Genomic DNA, 17684 nt, shown 5'->3' on the forward strand with positions numbered 1-17684 from the left:
ATGATTATTTCTGACCAAGTCAATGAGGTCCAGATGAATTGTGATCCTAAATCTCACAAGCTTTACAATCAAGGTAGACTATCTGAAATAAACACAAACACAACTGAACATTTCACACTGCAGTCGGACGATGAAGAAGAGATATCTGTCCTTCAGAGACCACCAGGGATTCACTTGCTGAAAGGGACCAGGATGAACCTGGAGTGTGCTTCACCGAAAGAGCCAGAAGTCGAGGTGTGTGTGTGTCTGTGTGAGTGAGTGAGTGTGTGTGAGAGAGAGAGAGAGAGAGAGAGAGAGAGAGAGAGAGAGAGAGAACCATCTCTAATAATTTCTCAGATCATTTTGTCTTACATAAAGCATGCATCTAAACAAATCTGTAATCACAGCTATTCACTTCCGGGACTGATGATGACCAGAAAGGTGACTCTAATCCTCAGCTTCCTGTGGGTCACAAAACAGAAGGATCACTGAATGAAAGAGTGGCACATAAAACAGAAAACAATGTGCCATTGCAACAGAAAGCAAACAAGACTGGATGGATAGAGACCCCGTTCTGCCCTGTTTTATCATTGACAGTAAGTTGCATATAATCAGATTATTAGACCAGAGCTAACTACAAAGTATGTAACACATTATTATCTCAACAGCCTCCTGATACCTGGGATCTCGACCAAGTCCTTCAGACAATAAAACAACACAAACCTCTTATCGAACCAATTCAACCCAATACACACAAAGGTTGGATTGCAGACTGTTTTTATCCATTTAGACTAAGATGAACAAGAGAAAAACATAATTTTTTGTTGCAGGCGACGACAGTGAAACGCATGAAAATGATTTAATGAAACAGCTGGTTGCTTTTTGTGAGAAGAAAGTAAATGAGATGGAAATAAAGACACATGTTTCATCTTCGAAAACCCATAATATGCAAGAATCATCCCTCAGGTAGAGTCATGTCATCTCTATTGCTATTATGACATTACACTACTGTTCAAAAGTTTGTGCTCAGTATGTTTTAACAAAATATATAAATTTGATTCAGCAATGATGTATTAAATCGATCAAAAGCGACAGTAAAGATATTTATAATGTTACAAAAGATTTCAAATAAATGCTGTTCCTTACTAAATCCCAAGAAAATGTATCAAGTTTCCACACCGTTTTCAACATTGATAATAATCATAAATGTTTCTTGAGCATCAAATCAGCATATTAGAATTATTTCTTAAGGATCATGTGACCCTGAAGACTGGAGTAATGATGTTGAAAATTCAGCTTAATCATCACTGGAATACATTAAATTTCAGTACATCGAAATAGAAAACAGTTATTTTAAAGTGTAATATTTCACAATATAACCATTTTCACTGTATTTTTGATCACATAAATGCAGCCCTGGTGAGCTTCTTTCAAAAACATTAAACCGACCATAAACATTTGAACAATAGTGTATATTCATGTTCCAAGATCTGAATTTCTGTACTGCAGGTTAAATGTGTCTGTGACTTTTCCCTGATGAACTAGGCGACCGATGAAGGACTTCAAAGAGACCTCAAAATTACAACTCAATCAAGACTCTCCCACCATATATATTGACTTGCACAACAACAAATTTCAAACAGAGCAATCAGCTATTTGCCAGAGTAACAGTGGCATAAGTCCTGTAAACATGAACAAGAAAATAAGCTCCATTAAGACTAACACAAATGCAAAAGCAAATGGGCAGAAAAAGTAAGAGATCACATAAACCTTATAATTCATTATATTTCAGGTAATGAATGACTGTAGAGTTAAAGATACTCCCACTACGTCTTATTACAATGCATGTTTATTTTTCATTTCTAGAGAATTTGCTGGGAAGAGTTTATTACTCCAAAACACCAGACAGTCAAAACAAAGTGTGGTAGAGATATCTGGGAGAGATTTTGCTGAGGCTAGGCAGAAAACCCCCTCAGGGAAAATCATAAAGGAAAACCAGCTTTGTGATTTTGAAACTAGCTGCAGTGAACCTGGTATTCAGCAGGTCAATGTCTGCTGTTCTACTGCAAAATGTGACCAACATAAACAACATTCTCAATCTTCTCACGTTCCAGCTGCTCAAAACAAACAAAGGTACGAAGTATTCTTACGTTTTCTTCACTCTCGGGAATATGCATAACTTAATGTAATAACTGTATGACCATGCACTAACACAGCCATAAAGTCAGATGGCAGAAGGATCTGAAGTTCTTGCAAACATTCAGACCTCAACGTTCTGTTAACAACACGGAGGAAGCCGCTGAGAGGACTGATATTCTTTATGACCCTGTGAGTTATTGGCAGTTTTTCTATCAAATAATAATTGATAATTGATGATAAAAATAACACTGCTGTACTCACTTCATTTAGGAAGCATCCTACCTTCCCACTGTGAATACCCTGCCTGCAGATCTAGAGATGAGGGAGTGTTTGCTGTTGACTGTGTCCTTATCCAGTCTTGGGGTGGTGGCTGGAAGAATGCAGAGAAAAGCACAGACAGTGGATTCAGTCTTCATCAAATCACATGTTTACAATGCACTCATAGCATGGTTCTTGTCTTTGGTATGTCTTATTTACAAAAAATAATAACAATAATTTGGCAGTGAAAAAACATTTCATCTGTTACCTGTTCTTGTGATAGACTGATCCCAAAAACTGCAATAGAAAAGGTAACAAGCTCGATGCCCCTTTCTGGGTGGCTGGGCTGCAGCAGTTTTATAAGGAAGATGGCTTGGCCATGTACATCTGTGCCATGTCTCTTGAGGATGGTCAAACCGGCTGTAGGAAATCCACGGTGAGTTCTAAACATAATCCTCAGCATATTTGTTTATTAAATATTTGGCTCATTTTACAATGCTTTCTGCAATTTCCCACTTACGTACACAAACACTACAACAGATTCTGTGTGGGGGGCCAAACATTATTTAAAAATAATGTCTTTATTGACTATTATTCAAGTTTATATTGGAATCTGATTTTTTTTTCTCTCTCATAGATAAAGGAGGTCAAAAAGAACGAGAGCATGTTTTACAAGCGAGTTTGCAAGTTTTTTGCTCAGACGTCATTGAAGACTGTTGCATTCTGGGTACCTCAGCTTAATAATTTGCTGGAGGAACAGGCTTATCCTACACATGTCCACATGCCCCCATCTTACCTGGACTGCTTCATCTCTGTCAACCCAAATATAGAGGTTGTCTATAATTTATGTTTCCATTTTCTTTTCTGTTATTTAGACATTATTTTCTAAATCCTTACTGCGCTTTGTTTCAGGCCGTTGAAAAGGCCTTTAGTGTGATCCCAGGATTCTACTGGCAAACTCTGGAAACCGAAGATCAAAAATGTCAAAGGGCAGAAGCCACAAATTCTCAAGAGTGTCATACTGAGGTGAAGGAGTCTTTAGAAAATGCCATTTTGTCTTTCAGCGGACATAATATAGTATCTTATTGTATGTTTTTTTACTTTTAGACGGCACTTGTTCTGATAGGCAGGGCACTGTTGCTTAACCCACTGGCAATGCATCACACACTTGAGCTTATTTGCAGATCAAGTCTAGATGTATGTGGTATCCGTTTCCTCTACCCACCCCTAGAGCTACTGAAAAACTTTGCAGGTACAAATCATCTCCCACCATAATTACGCGAAATGTACACAAATTGCATGAGTTAATGCATATCCTGTCTTCTAGTCAGCAAGTCACTTATGCATAGCGAGGGACAGCCAGTACTTATCATGGCTTTCCGGGGTCCTCACGCTAACTCAGTGTGGCAGGAGATCACAGGGCCATCAGACCCCCAGCTGGCAAGGCGGACAGATCCAGCATCCATCAACGCTCTTTACCATCATAGTCAAGACCAGCCCCTGCTCTACTCACCCCGTCTTGCCAATCGTGTGCATCTGGGGCTCTGCTTGTGGTTTGGTGGTAGAATAGCAAAAAACACCCCAATGTTAGTATCTTACAGTGTTAGATTTACTAACAGCTTGCGGCAGTGCAAACACTCTTTTGGCGTTAAAAAAACTACTGTTAGGATTTACTAAAGACATTTGAACATTCAAAATTTGCACTGAAAAGGCGTGAACAGAGTTCTTTTTGCGACTGACCTTATTGCATATGCATTTGTTGCAGTTTCTAAATGAATCATGCAAGATGATTTACTAAGGTTTGCACTAATCAATTTACTGGATTTGTGCCATTATTTACCACCCAAAAAAAAGCATGTCTTAAACCAGACACTAATTTGCACTGCTCTTGGTAGATTGCATTGGTCATTATGGAAATGATCCGGCTGCGTCTGTTCTTTAATAATGCTTTCCACTCCCATCAACGCTTTTATGGGATTCACGCTAATTTGCTCTGTTTAGTATATCTGTCCCTTAGTATCTTAATACATTTAGTAATACATACATATAGTTTTCATTTTCTTTCATCATTTAATTGTCTTTCTTATGTGAAACACAAAGATATTTCAAGAACCTGTCAGCTGCTTTTGTCCATATTATGAAAGTCAATGGGAGCCAAAACCATCAAACTCTAAAGGATATGAAATTAACGTCAAATTAATCCATATGATTTAGCGGATATGTTAAGTCTTTTGAAGCAATAATCACTTTGTATGATGAACAGACCGAAATTTAAGCCTTTATTCACTCTCAAATCAAAACTTTACTCAACAGATTACATTGAATATGGTGACACAAACCTAAAACATGACATTTGGTGATTATGAGACAATTGATATTTGATGTAGTCTATATGTGTGTTGGCTGATTTTGATTTAAATTGAGTGAATAAAGACTTTATATCTTTAAGAAATTAAATTTCATCATATAACATGAGCATCTGGCTTCAAAAGTCCAATTTGTATAGATTCATTTCACTCTATCATTGTACTTTTTGGAGCTTGATAGTTCTGGGTTCTGTTGACTTACATAATATGGACAAAAACAGATAGAAAGATTCTTCAAAATTTTCATTCTATCTTGCGTTTCGTAGAAGAAAGAAAATTCATACACGTTTGGAATGATATGATTAAATGATGACTGAATTTACATGTTTGGGCAAACTATTCCTTTGAACTACCTGCTGACTCTGATTATCGCTCTTAACAGGATTCAGGACTCAGAGGAGGGTGACAGAGGAGATAGATCCCACATTCTCACCTCTTCTCCAGCAACTTTATGTGCCACTGTTGAAGGTGACTATAAAATAAAATAAAAACTCTTGTCATTGTAACAGTGTCTTACATCTTATATGTCAAACTTTCTACCCCTTTTCCCTTTATCCCCATACAGCAGACATATGCCTTATTGTGTCTCCTGTGGTTGGACCATGCTGTTACAGCTATATACTATCTGCTTGTGCAAAGACAGGGTTCAGTCTGTTGGGACTTCAAAGGGCACTGATAACCAGGAAACAAGCTCAATCTCTGGGTCTCACCACCAAGCAGGTGAATAAACCCAACAGTGAGCCTGTACTAGTACAGAGATATATTGAAAGTGAGAGTGGGACACTACCATGACATTGATGCTGATTGCATTTGTCTGGAAACGCTGTATGTCTCCGTTAGGTTGCAGCGTTCTGTCACGCTCCCACAGTGTTGCTGGATGGAGAACAGGTTGAGCTGTCCTCTAATTGTCTTGTGCTGCTCATGAGGAGAGAAAGTGCAGTTCGACACTGTTCCAGACTGCCGATAGGTAGAGCATCCGGATAGCACATATCGTGCTAGCTATTGACTGTATGTGAAGCTGTACAGAGATGCTCCAAGAATGAAATGTCCTGTTTCTTTGCCTGATGAAGGTTGTATGAATGAGCTTGCTGCCCAAGGCCTTATTGGATCAATCCGTGCAAGATTCACAGATGTTGTTGATCCACACATCTGCTTTCACACTGTACCCTACTCTAAAAACCATCAAAATGTTCTGGGTACATACATTACAATGCATTTTCATAAATTACTCAATTACCGCCCAATAGTATTTTTTCATTTATATGATATCCTACAGGTGGGCCCATGTGGGCAGAACCAAAGTGTAGCCACATCGTCCTGTCCAAACACACCTATCCCTCTTGGCCAGATGTAGAGCAGGTGGTGATTCTCACATTGACTGGTCAAAACATCATGAAGAATGAAATGGGCTTTCTTCATAAAGTTCTCAGGGGAGATGCAGCAGGTACACGGACTCTACCTAAAACACAAGTTCCAATCCTGCTCACGGAGGGCCACCTTCCAGCAGAGTTTAACTCCAATCCTAATTAAAAACACCTGGACCAGCTAATCAAGATCTTTGGTATCACTAGAAACATCCAGGCAGGTGTGTTAGAGCCAAACTTTGCAGGAAACTGGACCTCCAGAAGCAGGACTGGACATCCCTGACCTAAAACTATCCTTCACAAATGTACCTGTGTACTTGTTTGAGTAATTTATAGTAAGGACGTTTCTGCCTCTGGCTACTGAATCTACTTTCTCTTGTACATGCAGGACTAGATGGATTCGAGTTGTTGGCATTGAAGTGGGTGTCCAAGCTGTCTAAGTGGCAGGCACAAGAGTTGAGTCCTTTTGAGATCGGGGACAGAGAGTGGCAGAGCAGTGTGCATAGCTTGACATCCACTCCTGCCCTGGTCTTGGCTCTGAGGAGGGTGAGGGCATTCATCACCCTACGTAGACTTTTACCACAGAATTACCCAGGAAACCTGCACGTATTGATGTCCCCTACTCCCGAGACAGCTTTCAGACAGACCTGCCTCTTCTTCTCCGAGGCAGAATTGGTCCCTGGTGAGGATTCGACTAGATAATAGTTTGGTAGGGATGATCTTTTTACTTTTGTGCCAAAAGCAGTTTGCTGAACTTAAGCTTCTTCATCTTCAGATCACAGCAGTCGTCCATCACTGAAATTTCTACCACTTCATCACATTGACACTCCTGGTATGTACAGAAACAGAACCGAGCCAAAATCTATTTTACCCTCCCATGTACTCTGGGAACTGACTGTCAATCTCCGACAACCCTCAGGTCTCAGAAGTCAGTCACTTTACAGTTACATGACAGTGGGTAAGTGATGTCTTCTCAGAACATGTCCTTTTAGAAGCTGTCTTTCATGGCTTTTTCTTTCAGCTGCCTCCCTCTGTACTCTACAGGCCCAGAGCCACTTTTGACACTTGCTCTGTTCAAGCCTGGAGCCTGGAGACACAGCTTTGGTAAAATTCTCACCATAATCAAACAGAATGGATATACTCTAGTGGGCTTGCGCGTGCTTCTGCTGGACTCAAACATGGCAAATGCACTGATACATCCGCCGGAGCAACAGGTCACTCTGTTCTCTTCTTCCTAAATATCCTAAAAAGAGCAAATAATCACATTTATTCTAGACCATTGTGAAATAGTACACTTTAGCATACTTTTTAAATTAGTAATTAGTACTCGAGTGCAAACTGAACGTAATGCTTATACACTTAATAGCATATTAATTGCAAGTAAATAAAAATTTAGTTTAAATGTATTTTAAATACAGTTAGCTTTACTTTAGAGAGATTTTTTGACCCACTTAAGTAGGACTTCATAAATAGAATTTTTATAATTACCTGTAATGTTTTTGAAATAAGTGTCTTGCCAAATTTACTGACAAGCATTTATGGTTAACCAAAATATACTGATGGATACTCTCTGTAAAAACTTGTATTTGTCAACAAAATAAATTTACTCATGTTTATTTGATGTCCAGGATCCCACCGAGGAGCTGGAGTACTTGAGATCCGGCCCCTCGCTGGCTTTGGGTTTACTGAGAGTGAATGCGGTAATGAGGCTGTTGGAGCTGATGGGTCCTGAGGACCCCGTTGAAGCCCGCACTATAGATCAGACACAATGGAGGGCACAGTATGGCTCTGACAGACTGCATAATGGCATCTATGGTCAGCACTCTGACAAAAATAACCAGACGTTAAAGTCCGGTCAAAGCTTACTAACACTATTTGTACATTCTTGTACAGGATCTCCATCTTATCGGAAGGCTGTAGAAGACATAAAACTGGTATTTCCAGAGGGGGTGTGCTGCACTGAAACTTCATTTATGAAACACGAGAAGGTATTGTAACCGTTTTTTCCTTGCCACAAGTATATTGGTGCTCTAGTTAAACATCTCTTCTGTCTTATTTCAGATATCCTGTTTGCGTTCAGATCCTGACGCTAGTTTGGACCGTGAACAGTTGAACACCCTTAGAACCGCTGTCAAGAACACATTTTCATCAGGATTTGGTCAAGGCAAGGCATTCTTCCTCTTCCTCACCCCTCTAACAACACATCAGAATACAGAGTCAATGACACAAATACAAAACCTGTAGATGTTTTACTAGCTGCGATTGACCTTTGTAATGAGGATGGGAATGGTTGTTGTTTATTTGTGTTTTGGTGCCAGTAGGGCCTTTGGTCTGCAGTGCTCTTTGTCAGACCACCTGCTTGCTGATACCTTCCAACCTCCTGCAACAGAGTCAGCCTCCTCTGTACTCGGAGCTACTGCATTGGCTGCTAAGGACAGGCTGCCACCTGGTGGCTGGAAAGCTCTGCACACCAGATGAAAAACAAAGGCAGCACATGTCTGAGTTACTGAGGTCCTCTGCTGGTGGAGCACTTCTACTTGAGGGTCCCTGCCTTATCATTGCTTTGCAGGCAGACAATGCTGTCACATGCTTTGATATCATTCTTGAGAGGTACAATCAAAGCTGAAAAAAAAAAAATGTAAAAGGTTACAGCAGACTGTAATACAAATCATATGTAATTCAACACAATTATGTATTTTCCTTCTGCTGTAGCGTTTGTAGGGCGAGACCAGACTTTAGAAGAGTTTCCATGAAACTTCTTTACCCAAACTCTGAAAGTGGGGTGAGTCTACAGTAACATTTATCTTACACTCTTAAACACAAAGGTTCCAAAATGTTTTTTGCAGCAATGCCAATGAAGAACCATTTTTGGTTCCCCAAAGAACATTTCAATAGGGCCTTTCGCACCAGAGGAAAGTTTTCATAGCTCCTGTAACTATTGGTGGAAGAAGTACACGCTTTTTGACGTGTTCGCACGTGTACGTTGATTGGCCGAACGCATGCCATACGAAACACCGGTCTGGTGAAGAGATGAGTCCCAGCTTAGGACCCAAGCAATCCGATTGTTTCAAAGCTCATTTTATGGGTAATCGCTTTAGTGCCTGGTTACAAATCAGATATCACTTTATAATATAAGTCGTTTGAAGTACGTTATAACAACCATTAATGTCTTTTAACTTATATGTTTCATATTCTAGTATATAACCAAAGCTATAGATTATGAAATTAAACATTTCTCGTTCTTAGTGTTTTTGTTTTGTTTTTGTAGTTAGCTTAGATAGTAGCATAGCATACAGCTATCGGAAATGATTAGAGATGACGTTTTTTTCACCATCTATGATATTTTGAGAAAAAAAACTTTAAGAATTATGACATGACCTGCTTGTAATTAAAAAAATATATACAGTACCAGTCAAAAGTTTGGAAACACTACTATTTTAAATGCTTTTGAAAGAAGTCTCTTATGCTCATCAAGCCTGCAGTTAAAAAAAAAAAAACAAAAAAAAAAAAAACAGTAATATTATGAAATATTATTACAATTTAAAATAATGGTTCTCTTTTTTAATATACTTTAAAATGTAATTTATTTTTGTGATGCAAAGCTGAATTTTCATCAGCAAGTACTCCAGTCTTTGGTGTCTTATGATCCTTCAGAAATCATTCTAATATGATGATTTATGATCAATGTTGGAAACAGTTGTGCTGCTTAATATTTTTTTATAACCTGAGATACTTTTTTCAGGATTATTTGATGAATAAAAAGTTTAAAAGAACTGTATTTATTTAGAATAGAAATCTTTTGTAACAATATACACTACCGTTCAAAAGTTTGGGAACAATAACTATTTTTTTTTAAAGAAATTAGTTCTTTAATTCAACAAGGATGCGTTAAATTGATAAAAGGTGATGGTAACGATTTATATTGTTAGAAATGTTTTTATTTTGAATAAATGCTGTTTTTATGAATAAATGCTCTTAACGTTTTACTCATCAATGAATCCTGAAAAAAGTATTCCAAAAAAATATATTAAACAGCACAACTGTTTCCATCATTGATAATAACTGAGTATCAAATCATCATATTAGAATGATTTCTGAAGGATCATAAGACACCAAAGACTGGAGTACTTGCTGATGAAAATTCAGCTTTGCATCACAAAAATAAATTACATTTTAAAGTATATTAAAAAAGAGAACCATTATTTTAAATTGTAATAATATTTCATAATATTACTTTTTTTTTTTTTTTTTTTTTTACTGCAGGCTTGATGAGCATAAGAGACTTCTTGCAAAAGCATTAAAAATAGTAGTGTTTCCAAACTTTTGACTGGTACTGTATATTATGCTTTATTGCTTAATAACAATTAACAATGTCGCAAAACATACCTAAAAATGCAATTACTTTCACTTAAACTATATAAATAATGAGGATAAAAATAAAAGATTATTACATGAATTAAAGTTTGATTGATTACATTAAGAATCGCGAGAACAGCTTTTGATCAGGCATACTACTGGGGTCCTAAGCTGGGATTCATCTCTTCTCATCTCCACACCGACACCCGCCATTATTAAATACATACTCCACAAACATGGAAAAAAGTGACGATGGGCTGACGTCAAAGTTCAGGCACTTCTCAACCTTTACGCTATGGTCGCGCTTAAATTAGCTGTCAGCCGGGTTACGTCACTTCAGAGTTCCTACTGGTGGTGCGAATGTAACCAGGAAAATGGCCCTTGAAAAGTTAGTTCTCGGGGGACCTTCCTGGTGGCTAGTTCCTATAACTACCTGGTGCCAAAGCCTCGAATGAAGATTTTAATAATCTAAAGAACTATTTTCCACTATAAGGAAGCTACTGTGTAATAGAAAGATTCCACTGATGTTGAAGTTTGTTCATTGAATCATATATGCCAATAAAGTACTAATATTTTTAAAGGGTAACTCTCGCCAAATTGCAACCTAGGCTATTTTTGTTAATCTACCCGAGTCAAACATTCGTGTAAAAGCATAATTAGAATGGAAACGCCACTTTTAAGATTGACCGTATTTTCGTTTTTGGTCAAAATGCCTTTTGTCGTACAAAACCTTTCTTTTTAGTAAACTTTGTGTAGACAAACAATGTTCTCAATGCTCTAGTTCATGTGTAGAGCCCCTGGTGATACTTCAAGCAGTTTCATGTTGTGTCAAGCCTCCTTAGTGTTTTAAAAATAGCGATTTTGATGCTATCATTGAAGTGCCCCAAGCACTCCCATTCAAAAGGCATTTTGAACGAAAATAGGGTCAATCTTAAAAGTGGCGTTTCCATTCTAATTATGCTTTTACACAAATGTTTGACTCGGGTAGATGAACAAAAATAGCCTAGGTTGCAATTTGGCGAGAGTTACCCTTCAAGAGTACTTTTAACTGTTTCCCCATTTGATTTCCCTGAACCTTTTCTGTGTGCAGGCAGTGAAATTGCTGCGTTACCTGTTTGATGATCACTGTCTTGAGTCAGTCTTCACCGCATAGCACCACAATAACCAGGATTTATTCCATAATATGTACCTAGTGGTGAATATTTAATTTTCTATAATCCACATCAATGTGATTTACTGACATTCATGTTTTTTTTTTTTTTTACATTGTTAAAGAAATGAAACGATTGTTTTAATCTTACTTGTGCACAAAACACTTAATGTTCCTAAATTGCATATTAAGTCAAGAGTAGTCATATTGTAACCCTTAAATTGATTCCAACTCCACACTAGAACAAAATAAAGAAGTTATCAGTCTACTCAGCAACTGATGATTCAGAAGCACATGAGGGGAATAAGACAACACACTCGAGCCAAGTTAAAGATGAAAAATTATTTAATTCCCATGATGACAAAAATAATTCCATGAATTCTGTAAACCATTGCATAACTGCTGTAGTGTAGACAAGTGTTAACAATTTTAAATGATACACTACAAGAGAAAGATTATGCATTATAAATAATACCATCTTAAGTAATTCTAGTGAAGAGAAACCTCTCTGGCCTTATACGGCATCAAAACGTACAACTATTCCATAAAGAAACCTCCATAACTTAAACACATAACTCCCAGTAAATGTTTTAAGGTCTTGTGTTGACAACACATACACAAACATATTATATTGACAGCAAATTGTATAGTATTTCAACACTAATTAGAATATAAGCTGTTCTATATATTGATGCATACTGTACCAAAATAAGGGATATGTTTCTTCCTCGCAATATAAATGTTTTCCTCATTTTGACTTTTGAGCTAATAAATCTGTGAGTTGCAGTTTCCTTTGAAAATTGGACATCTCTCTCTATTCTACAGTTCTCCTGTAAAACCCTGAGAAAAATACATCTCATAATTCCATCAAATTGTTACACGGATAAATACACAAACTTGAAAACTGCAATTGTTTAACTTATAAATTTATTTGTAATGTATCGCAATTCACAAAACTAGTGCTACATCATTATAGATTAACTGTTCTCCAAGTTATTCCAGTGACCCATTTTATATCTAATTTGAATGGTACATTCAATATTCAGGGATTTAATGTTCGATTATCCATAACATTAATTATAGGGAACAGTGGTTCCAAAAAAAGAAATCTGTAATTTTTTTATTTTTTTATTATTATTTTAGCCTCTTATAAAAGTTTACTATTGTAATAGGTTTTTCCCCCTGGCTGGCTAGTTTGCTAAATTTAACCAGTTTCATATGTAATATGTATATACAAGATTGCATAAAACCTTAGGTTCAATAAATCACACTACTGATAGAGAACAAAATTAGAAAAAACAAACAAATGAACAAAAGAAATCCACAAGAATGCAAAAAGAAACAAAGAAATTATTATTTCCACTGCAGAGCATTATGGTAAATGTCCAATACATTAATTTACACATTGCTAAACAAGAGTCCTTGGTGCTTCTTTAATTACAGATGTCTGGTCTTACATCAATGTTAAATGGTCATTTTAGATTACAGTTGGTATTAAAATGGCTGATGCAGACAGAGGTGTTTCATGTGTGTGAAATCAAAACCTTTCATGCTGTGGTTTAGATTCATTTGACTAAAAGATTCATATCTGCCATAATTATAGATTGTGTACAAAAACTCACTGTAAAGCAAACCAGTAACACAGAAAAATAATTTGGAAGCCCAAACTCACAAACTCACGACTAGTTTTTGCAACAATTCCACTTTAATTTTGTCATGCTTCATAAACTGTTCAGACGAGCTGCTACTTTTAACACACCCTTGGTAGAGAATACAATCACAAAACACCTTAACTGTTCATTTGACAGCAGACACTGTACATGCTGACTTTCAACATCAATAAATATTTCTCTTTCAGAATCACTTATTACTCAAAGTGAAACGTTCAAAGGCATGGCAGAGTAATTATGCATTATTTTAATACACTGGTCTTTAGAAAGTCTGTGCATTGAGAAATACAGATTAAAATGTCCCAAGGCACTAAAATTCAGCTCATTTCGTAAGCTGGGCTAACCCATTTGTTCAATGAAAAATACTTTCAATGTGGTTTTATTAAAGGCACAAATTTGATCCTTCCAAGATTTAACAATTATTATCAAGCAGAATGACTGATTGTGAATCAGACATTTAAGTGCAGGTCTATATTTTTTTACTTGTTCAATACTATAACAGGCAAACGTATCTAGGCCAAAAAGTGAGGTTTAAGGCTAGGAAATGTAGATATTTTAACAGTTTTCATAAATGTAACCCAATGTCTGTCTCAGCCATTTCAACTAGCATGAGCAAGGGACCCATTTTACGTCACAATCAAATTAGACAACATTTGACAATACAATAATAGACTTCAAGATTAAAAAAAAATAATAATAATAATAATAAGTTAAAAGATTTCTTATTTCATATCCAAATTCTGAAGAACAGACAGAAAAAACAAACACCAGTCAAATGGAAACTAAAGAAAGCACCTTACGAGATACTCTTTTAAATTCCTGACAGCATACAAGTAGTGCACAACAACTAAATGTTTCAAAACCGATTTCAGAATTTTACGAGTATTATTTGTATAAAAAGAAATAATATATACTTTCAAATAAGCACTAATCCATATGGCCACTTAAGAATATCAACACAAATATTCATTCATTACTATGACATTCCTTCACTGTAGATTACAGCCAATTCAATACTATGTTATCGTTTCTACTGAGAAAAAAAAAAAAAAAAAAAAAAAACACAATCTTTTTATTTAGTTAATAAAGAATTGTGATTCATTAGGATTTTTTTGAATGCACATATAATGTAAATAAGGTACTAGGTTCGGTCATTTTTCTAACTATTTACTCAAAATGTTCAAATGAAAATGCAGTTATAAAATTGAAGTGAGAACAAAGAATAGTAAAGGTCTTTGGTAGAAACTACAAAAAAATGGGCATTTAGTCCATTAATATTGTCAGCAAAAGTAGTTGGCATAGTTGTCCTGTCAAATTAAACATTGAAAAACTGACATAGTAATTGTACACCACTTCAATTGAACTCTGAAACAAGTATAAACTACAATACCACTTTGGTTCGTTTGAGTAAAGTCCACACTCTGATTTGACCGCACTCTTAATTTGAGAAATAAATGTGTGAAATCCCACACATTTCAACCACATTTTATAGTTTAACAAAACCCTATGCTATGGTCCAATAACCAAATAATGGAACTAATCACTCAACAAAGTGACACGTCTGCAAAGCTCATGAACACTTGGAGAAAAATCACACCCAGAGCTGCTTTGATCCATTTCAACCTATCTACGCCAACCGTTGTACGAACGAGAACATGTCTTTGCTAATCGAACTAGAAAAGAGAAGCACATAGTCAATGCATCTGAAGCACTGCACAAAAATATTTCTGAATACTTTGAGCGATCGACTGCGATGCCAGACCGAACGACGGAATAAGTCTGCTCAATACATTTGGCAGTGTGATCTAGAGCTTCAGCTGGTTAACAAAAGTTACACACTGACACATGCAGTGACAAATCAGTCCAAATGTTAAGAAAATGAGCTACATACAGACCTTGTGGATTTAGATACAATGCAAGAAAGAAAGCATAGAAATCATATATACACTGTCTTTGCCTCGCGAAGCTGAACGAAAAAAAAAAGAGGGTCTGGACAATTAGATCCTCAATAACCATCCCTTTTGAAGTAAACTGTTTATCCCGATTTCAAAAGACAAAAGAAACTTGCACCTTTGTGTACCTGACAATTTACCGCACAAACTCGTTGCTGTAAATATGAAAGGAACAAAAAAAAAAAAAAAAAAAAAGAGTTTCAGATAACACAGTAGCAGGTCATTTCAATTAGATTACCTAAGCACATTACACTGTCGAATTTGGGTACGAAAAAACACCAATGATGTCCCTCTGTAAACACTACAGAGCACTACAATTCTACACATTTCAATAAACAGAAATGTACTAAGCCAGTTTAGTTTTTGCACTCAAAGAAACACACATTTCCTGATTTGAATATCCCTACACATTTAAATTAAGGATGATTCAACATTTCTAACGATACTGAAGCTGTACTCAAAAAGCACCATCGTTAATGAAGAAGAGGGAACGATTCTTTAGCCTGAACCTCAAGAGCTCAGGCACCGACCAGGGTGAAGTCTCGCGGAAATACGTCAGTACTGAATTAGGCCGGTAAATCCTCTCTGATAAAATGGTACTGCTGAAAGATGCATACTTTGCACAAGCGGATGAGATTTGTACTACAATCCTAAACTCTTCACAGATGCTTCGAATGTTTTTAAGGCAAGGCACTTAAGAGGGAGTGGCCAGGAATCAGATATATGTTCTAACATATCTGAAAGGCTAAAGTCCAAAAAAATAAAAAATTTAAATAATAATTACTGTGTCGCTGAGGACTTCAGAACACGTGTGCTCATCTAACAACTACATAATGTATATCTAAATAGTTACTATAAGACGGAGAAATCGATTTACTAAATGCCTTAGCATACAGTATGTGCCTTACTGATATTACAGCTGCTGGTTATGCCTAAAATGCATTCAAAGTTCGCACTTATTTGATTGAAAAATTTAAGTAACAATAAATGTAATATTAACTAGTACTAATTTATATGAAAACTAACAAGTTATATACACACACTATACCATGATTTAACAGTAAGAAAAAAATGAAATATTCTATTAATGTTTCACAGTACACACAAAAGCTTCATACTTTAGCATATTTGGGGAAAATAAAATATATAAATCTAAGAAAATTAAACAAAAAAAACCTACAAAGCAGCTTAAAGCAAAATGTCTAAAAAAAACAAAATAAAAAATACCCTCAGACAAATTTCCAAGTCAACAAAGTGCTTTTAACAAGAAACCTCAAAGAAATCCTCTTCACACAGCTAGTAGCAGTATTGGCGTCGGGCCGATGATTTTTGTTGCTAACAGTCAAATCAGGGCCAACTGACTATAAATGCCTAAAGCAGTTATTAAGGGGAAATTGTTTAATGCTTTATGAAAATGGATAATCTAGCTTGTACAAAACAGGTATTGCATTTAAGTAATTGATTTGTATCAGTCAAACACCACTTAAGATTCCAATAAAACAATCAATTGAATCACTATATGAAATACTGAAACACAAAAAAAGAATGCTATTTAGAAACTGTAAGCATAATAATAATATTATGTATTAGTAGTTCTTCAAAGGGCTAAATCATTAAATAGTACCTTGGATAGCTGTACATCACCACTTCAATATTTTCGTCTTACAGTAAGGACATTCCGTTTTACCAGACGCACAGTTCTGACAAAGTACATAATGTTGGCAAGGCTGCAGGACAATGGAACGATCATGCTTTTGGCAAACTATACATTTCTTTGACTGAAGCTGATATATTACCTGTGTTGAGAAAAAGAAGAGTTAACATCAGTCACACTCTGACAGATTCAATGCGGTGCGTCATGCATGACTGACTCATGTGGATGTTAAACCGCGTTGCCCACTCTTCCCCCGTAAGCCACGCTTACGTCTACTTGACGAGAAGAGTACAACGGTCTTACTTAGAGTGTGTGTGTAAATGTGACATGGTGACTTATGTGTGTTGGGACCTGGTCCTTCTTACCCCGTCTATGAGGTCTAGGTCAGAGCGCAGCTGGCTCTGGATGGAGCGCAGCTTTGGTAGAGGGAGCTGGTCCAGCTCACCGTAGCTGCGCAGAAGAGGCGTGTTGGGGGAGCGACACAAAACGTCAAAGTCTCCTTGCAGTTCCTTCAGTTTGTGCTCGGTGTCCTCCCGCTTCTGCTCCGCCAGCTGGCGCTCTGCCTCTGCCGATTTAGCTTGTTCTTTCGCTTCGTGAGCGTCTTTCTGCCACGCTTCACAGGCCTGTGAGAAGTGCGTTTTAATGAGACGTTCCATCTGATAAGAATGACTAAATTGATTCTACACCTTTTCAAGCTGCCAAGCTAAAGGAGTGCTGCAGGTATGACACATATCTATAGGTCAAAACGTGGAAACGAGTTCACTTCCGGTCCCATTGCCCCCAAAGTCAAGGGTTT

The 17684-nt window shown here is 36.8% G+C and overlaps 2 protein-coding genes across 3 annotated transcripts in view; one reads left to right on the forward strand and one right to left on the reverse strand.

The window, feature by feature from the left end:
• On the forward strand, positions 1-14349 carry LOC311289154 (dynein axonemal assembly factor 8; the record flags this gene model as incomplete). The annotated part of the gene is made up of 28 exons (XM_084406923.1): positions 1-234; positions 387-575; positions 648-738; positions 810-945; positions 1525-1731; positions 1846-2112; positions 2196-2307; positions 2389-2580; positions 2660-2812; positions 3014-3208; positions 3289-3402; positions 3484-3628; positions 3704-3962; positions 5125-5210; positions 5308-5462; positions 5583-5709; positions 5813-5938; positions 6019-6186; positions 6495-6788; positions 6882-6938; positions 7026-7064; positions 7151-7320; positions 7735-7921; positions 8000-8094; positions 8168-8270; positions 8428-8716; positions 8819-8888; positions 11553-14349. 28 exons carry the CDS (start codon positions 1-3, stop codon positions 11613-11615), a joined length of 4323 nt encoding a protein of 1440 aa, XP_084263049.1. The 3' UTR covers positions 11616-14349.
• Positions 11940-17684, reverse strand: part of unkl (unk like zinc finger) — a 25071-nt gene continuing 19326 nt past the window's right edge. For both annotated transcript variants that reach the window (XM_084406937.1, XM_084406936.1), the window contains 2 exons: positions 17254-17511; positions 11940-17030 (listed from right to left, as the gene is read on the reverse strand). In XM_084406937.1, coding sequence (XP_084263063.1) covers positions 16875-17030; positions 17254-17511 — 414 coding nt within the window. In that variant the 3' untranslated portion in view covers positions 11940-16874. The remainder of the gene's footprint in view (positions 17031-17253; positions 17512-17684) is intronic.

Source organism: Rutilus rutilus, assembly GCF_951802725.1.
Source record: "Rutilus rutilus genome assembly, chromosome: 1".
NCBI classification, from domain to species: Eukaryota; Metazoa; Chordata; class Actinopteri; order Cypriniformes; family Leuciscidae; genus Rutilus; species Rutilus rutilus.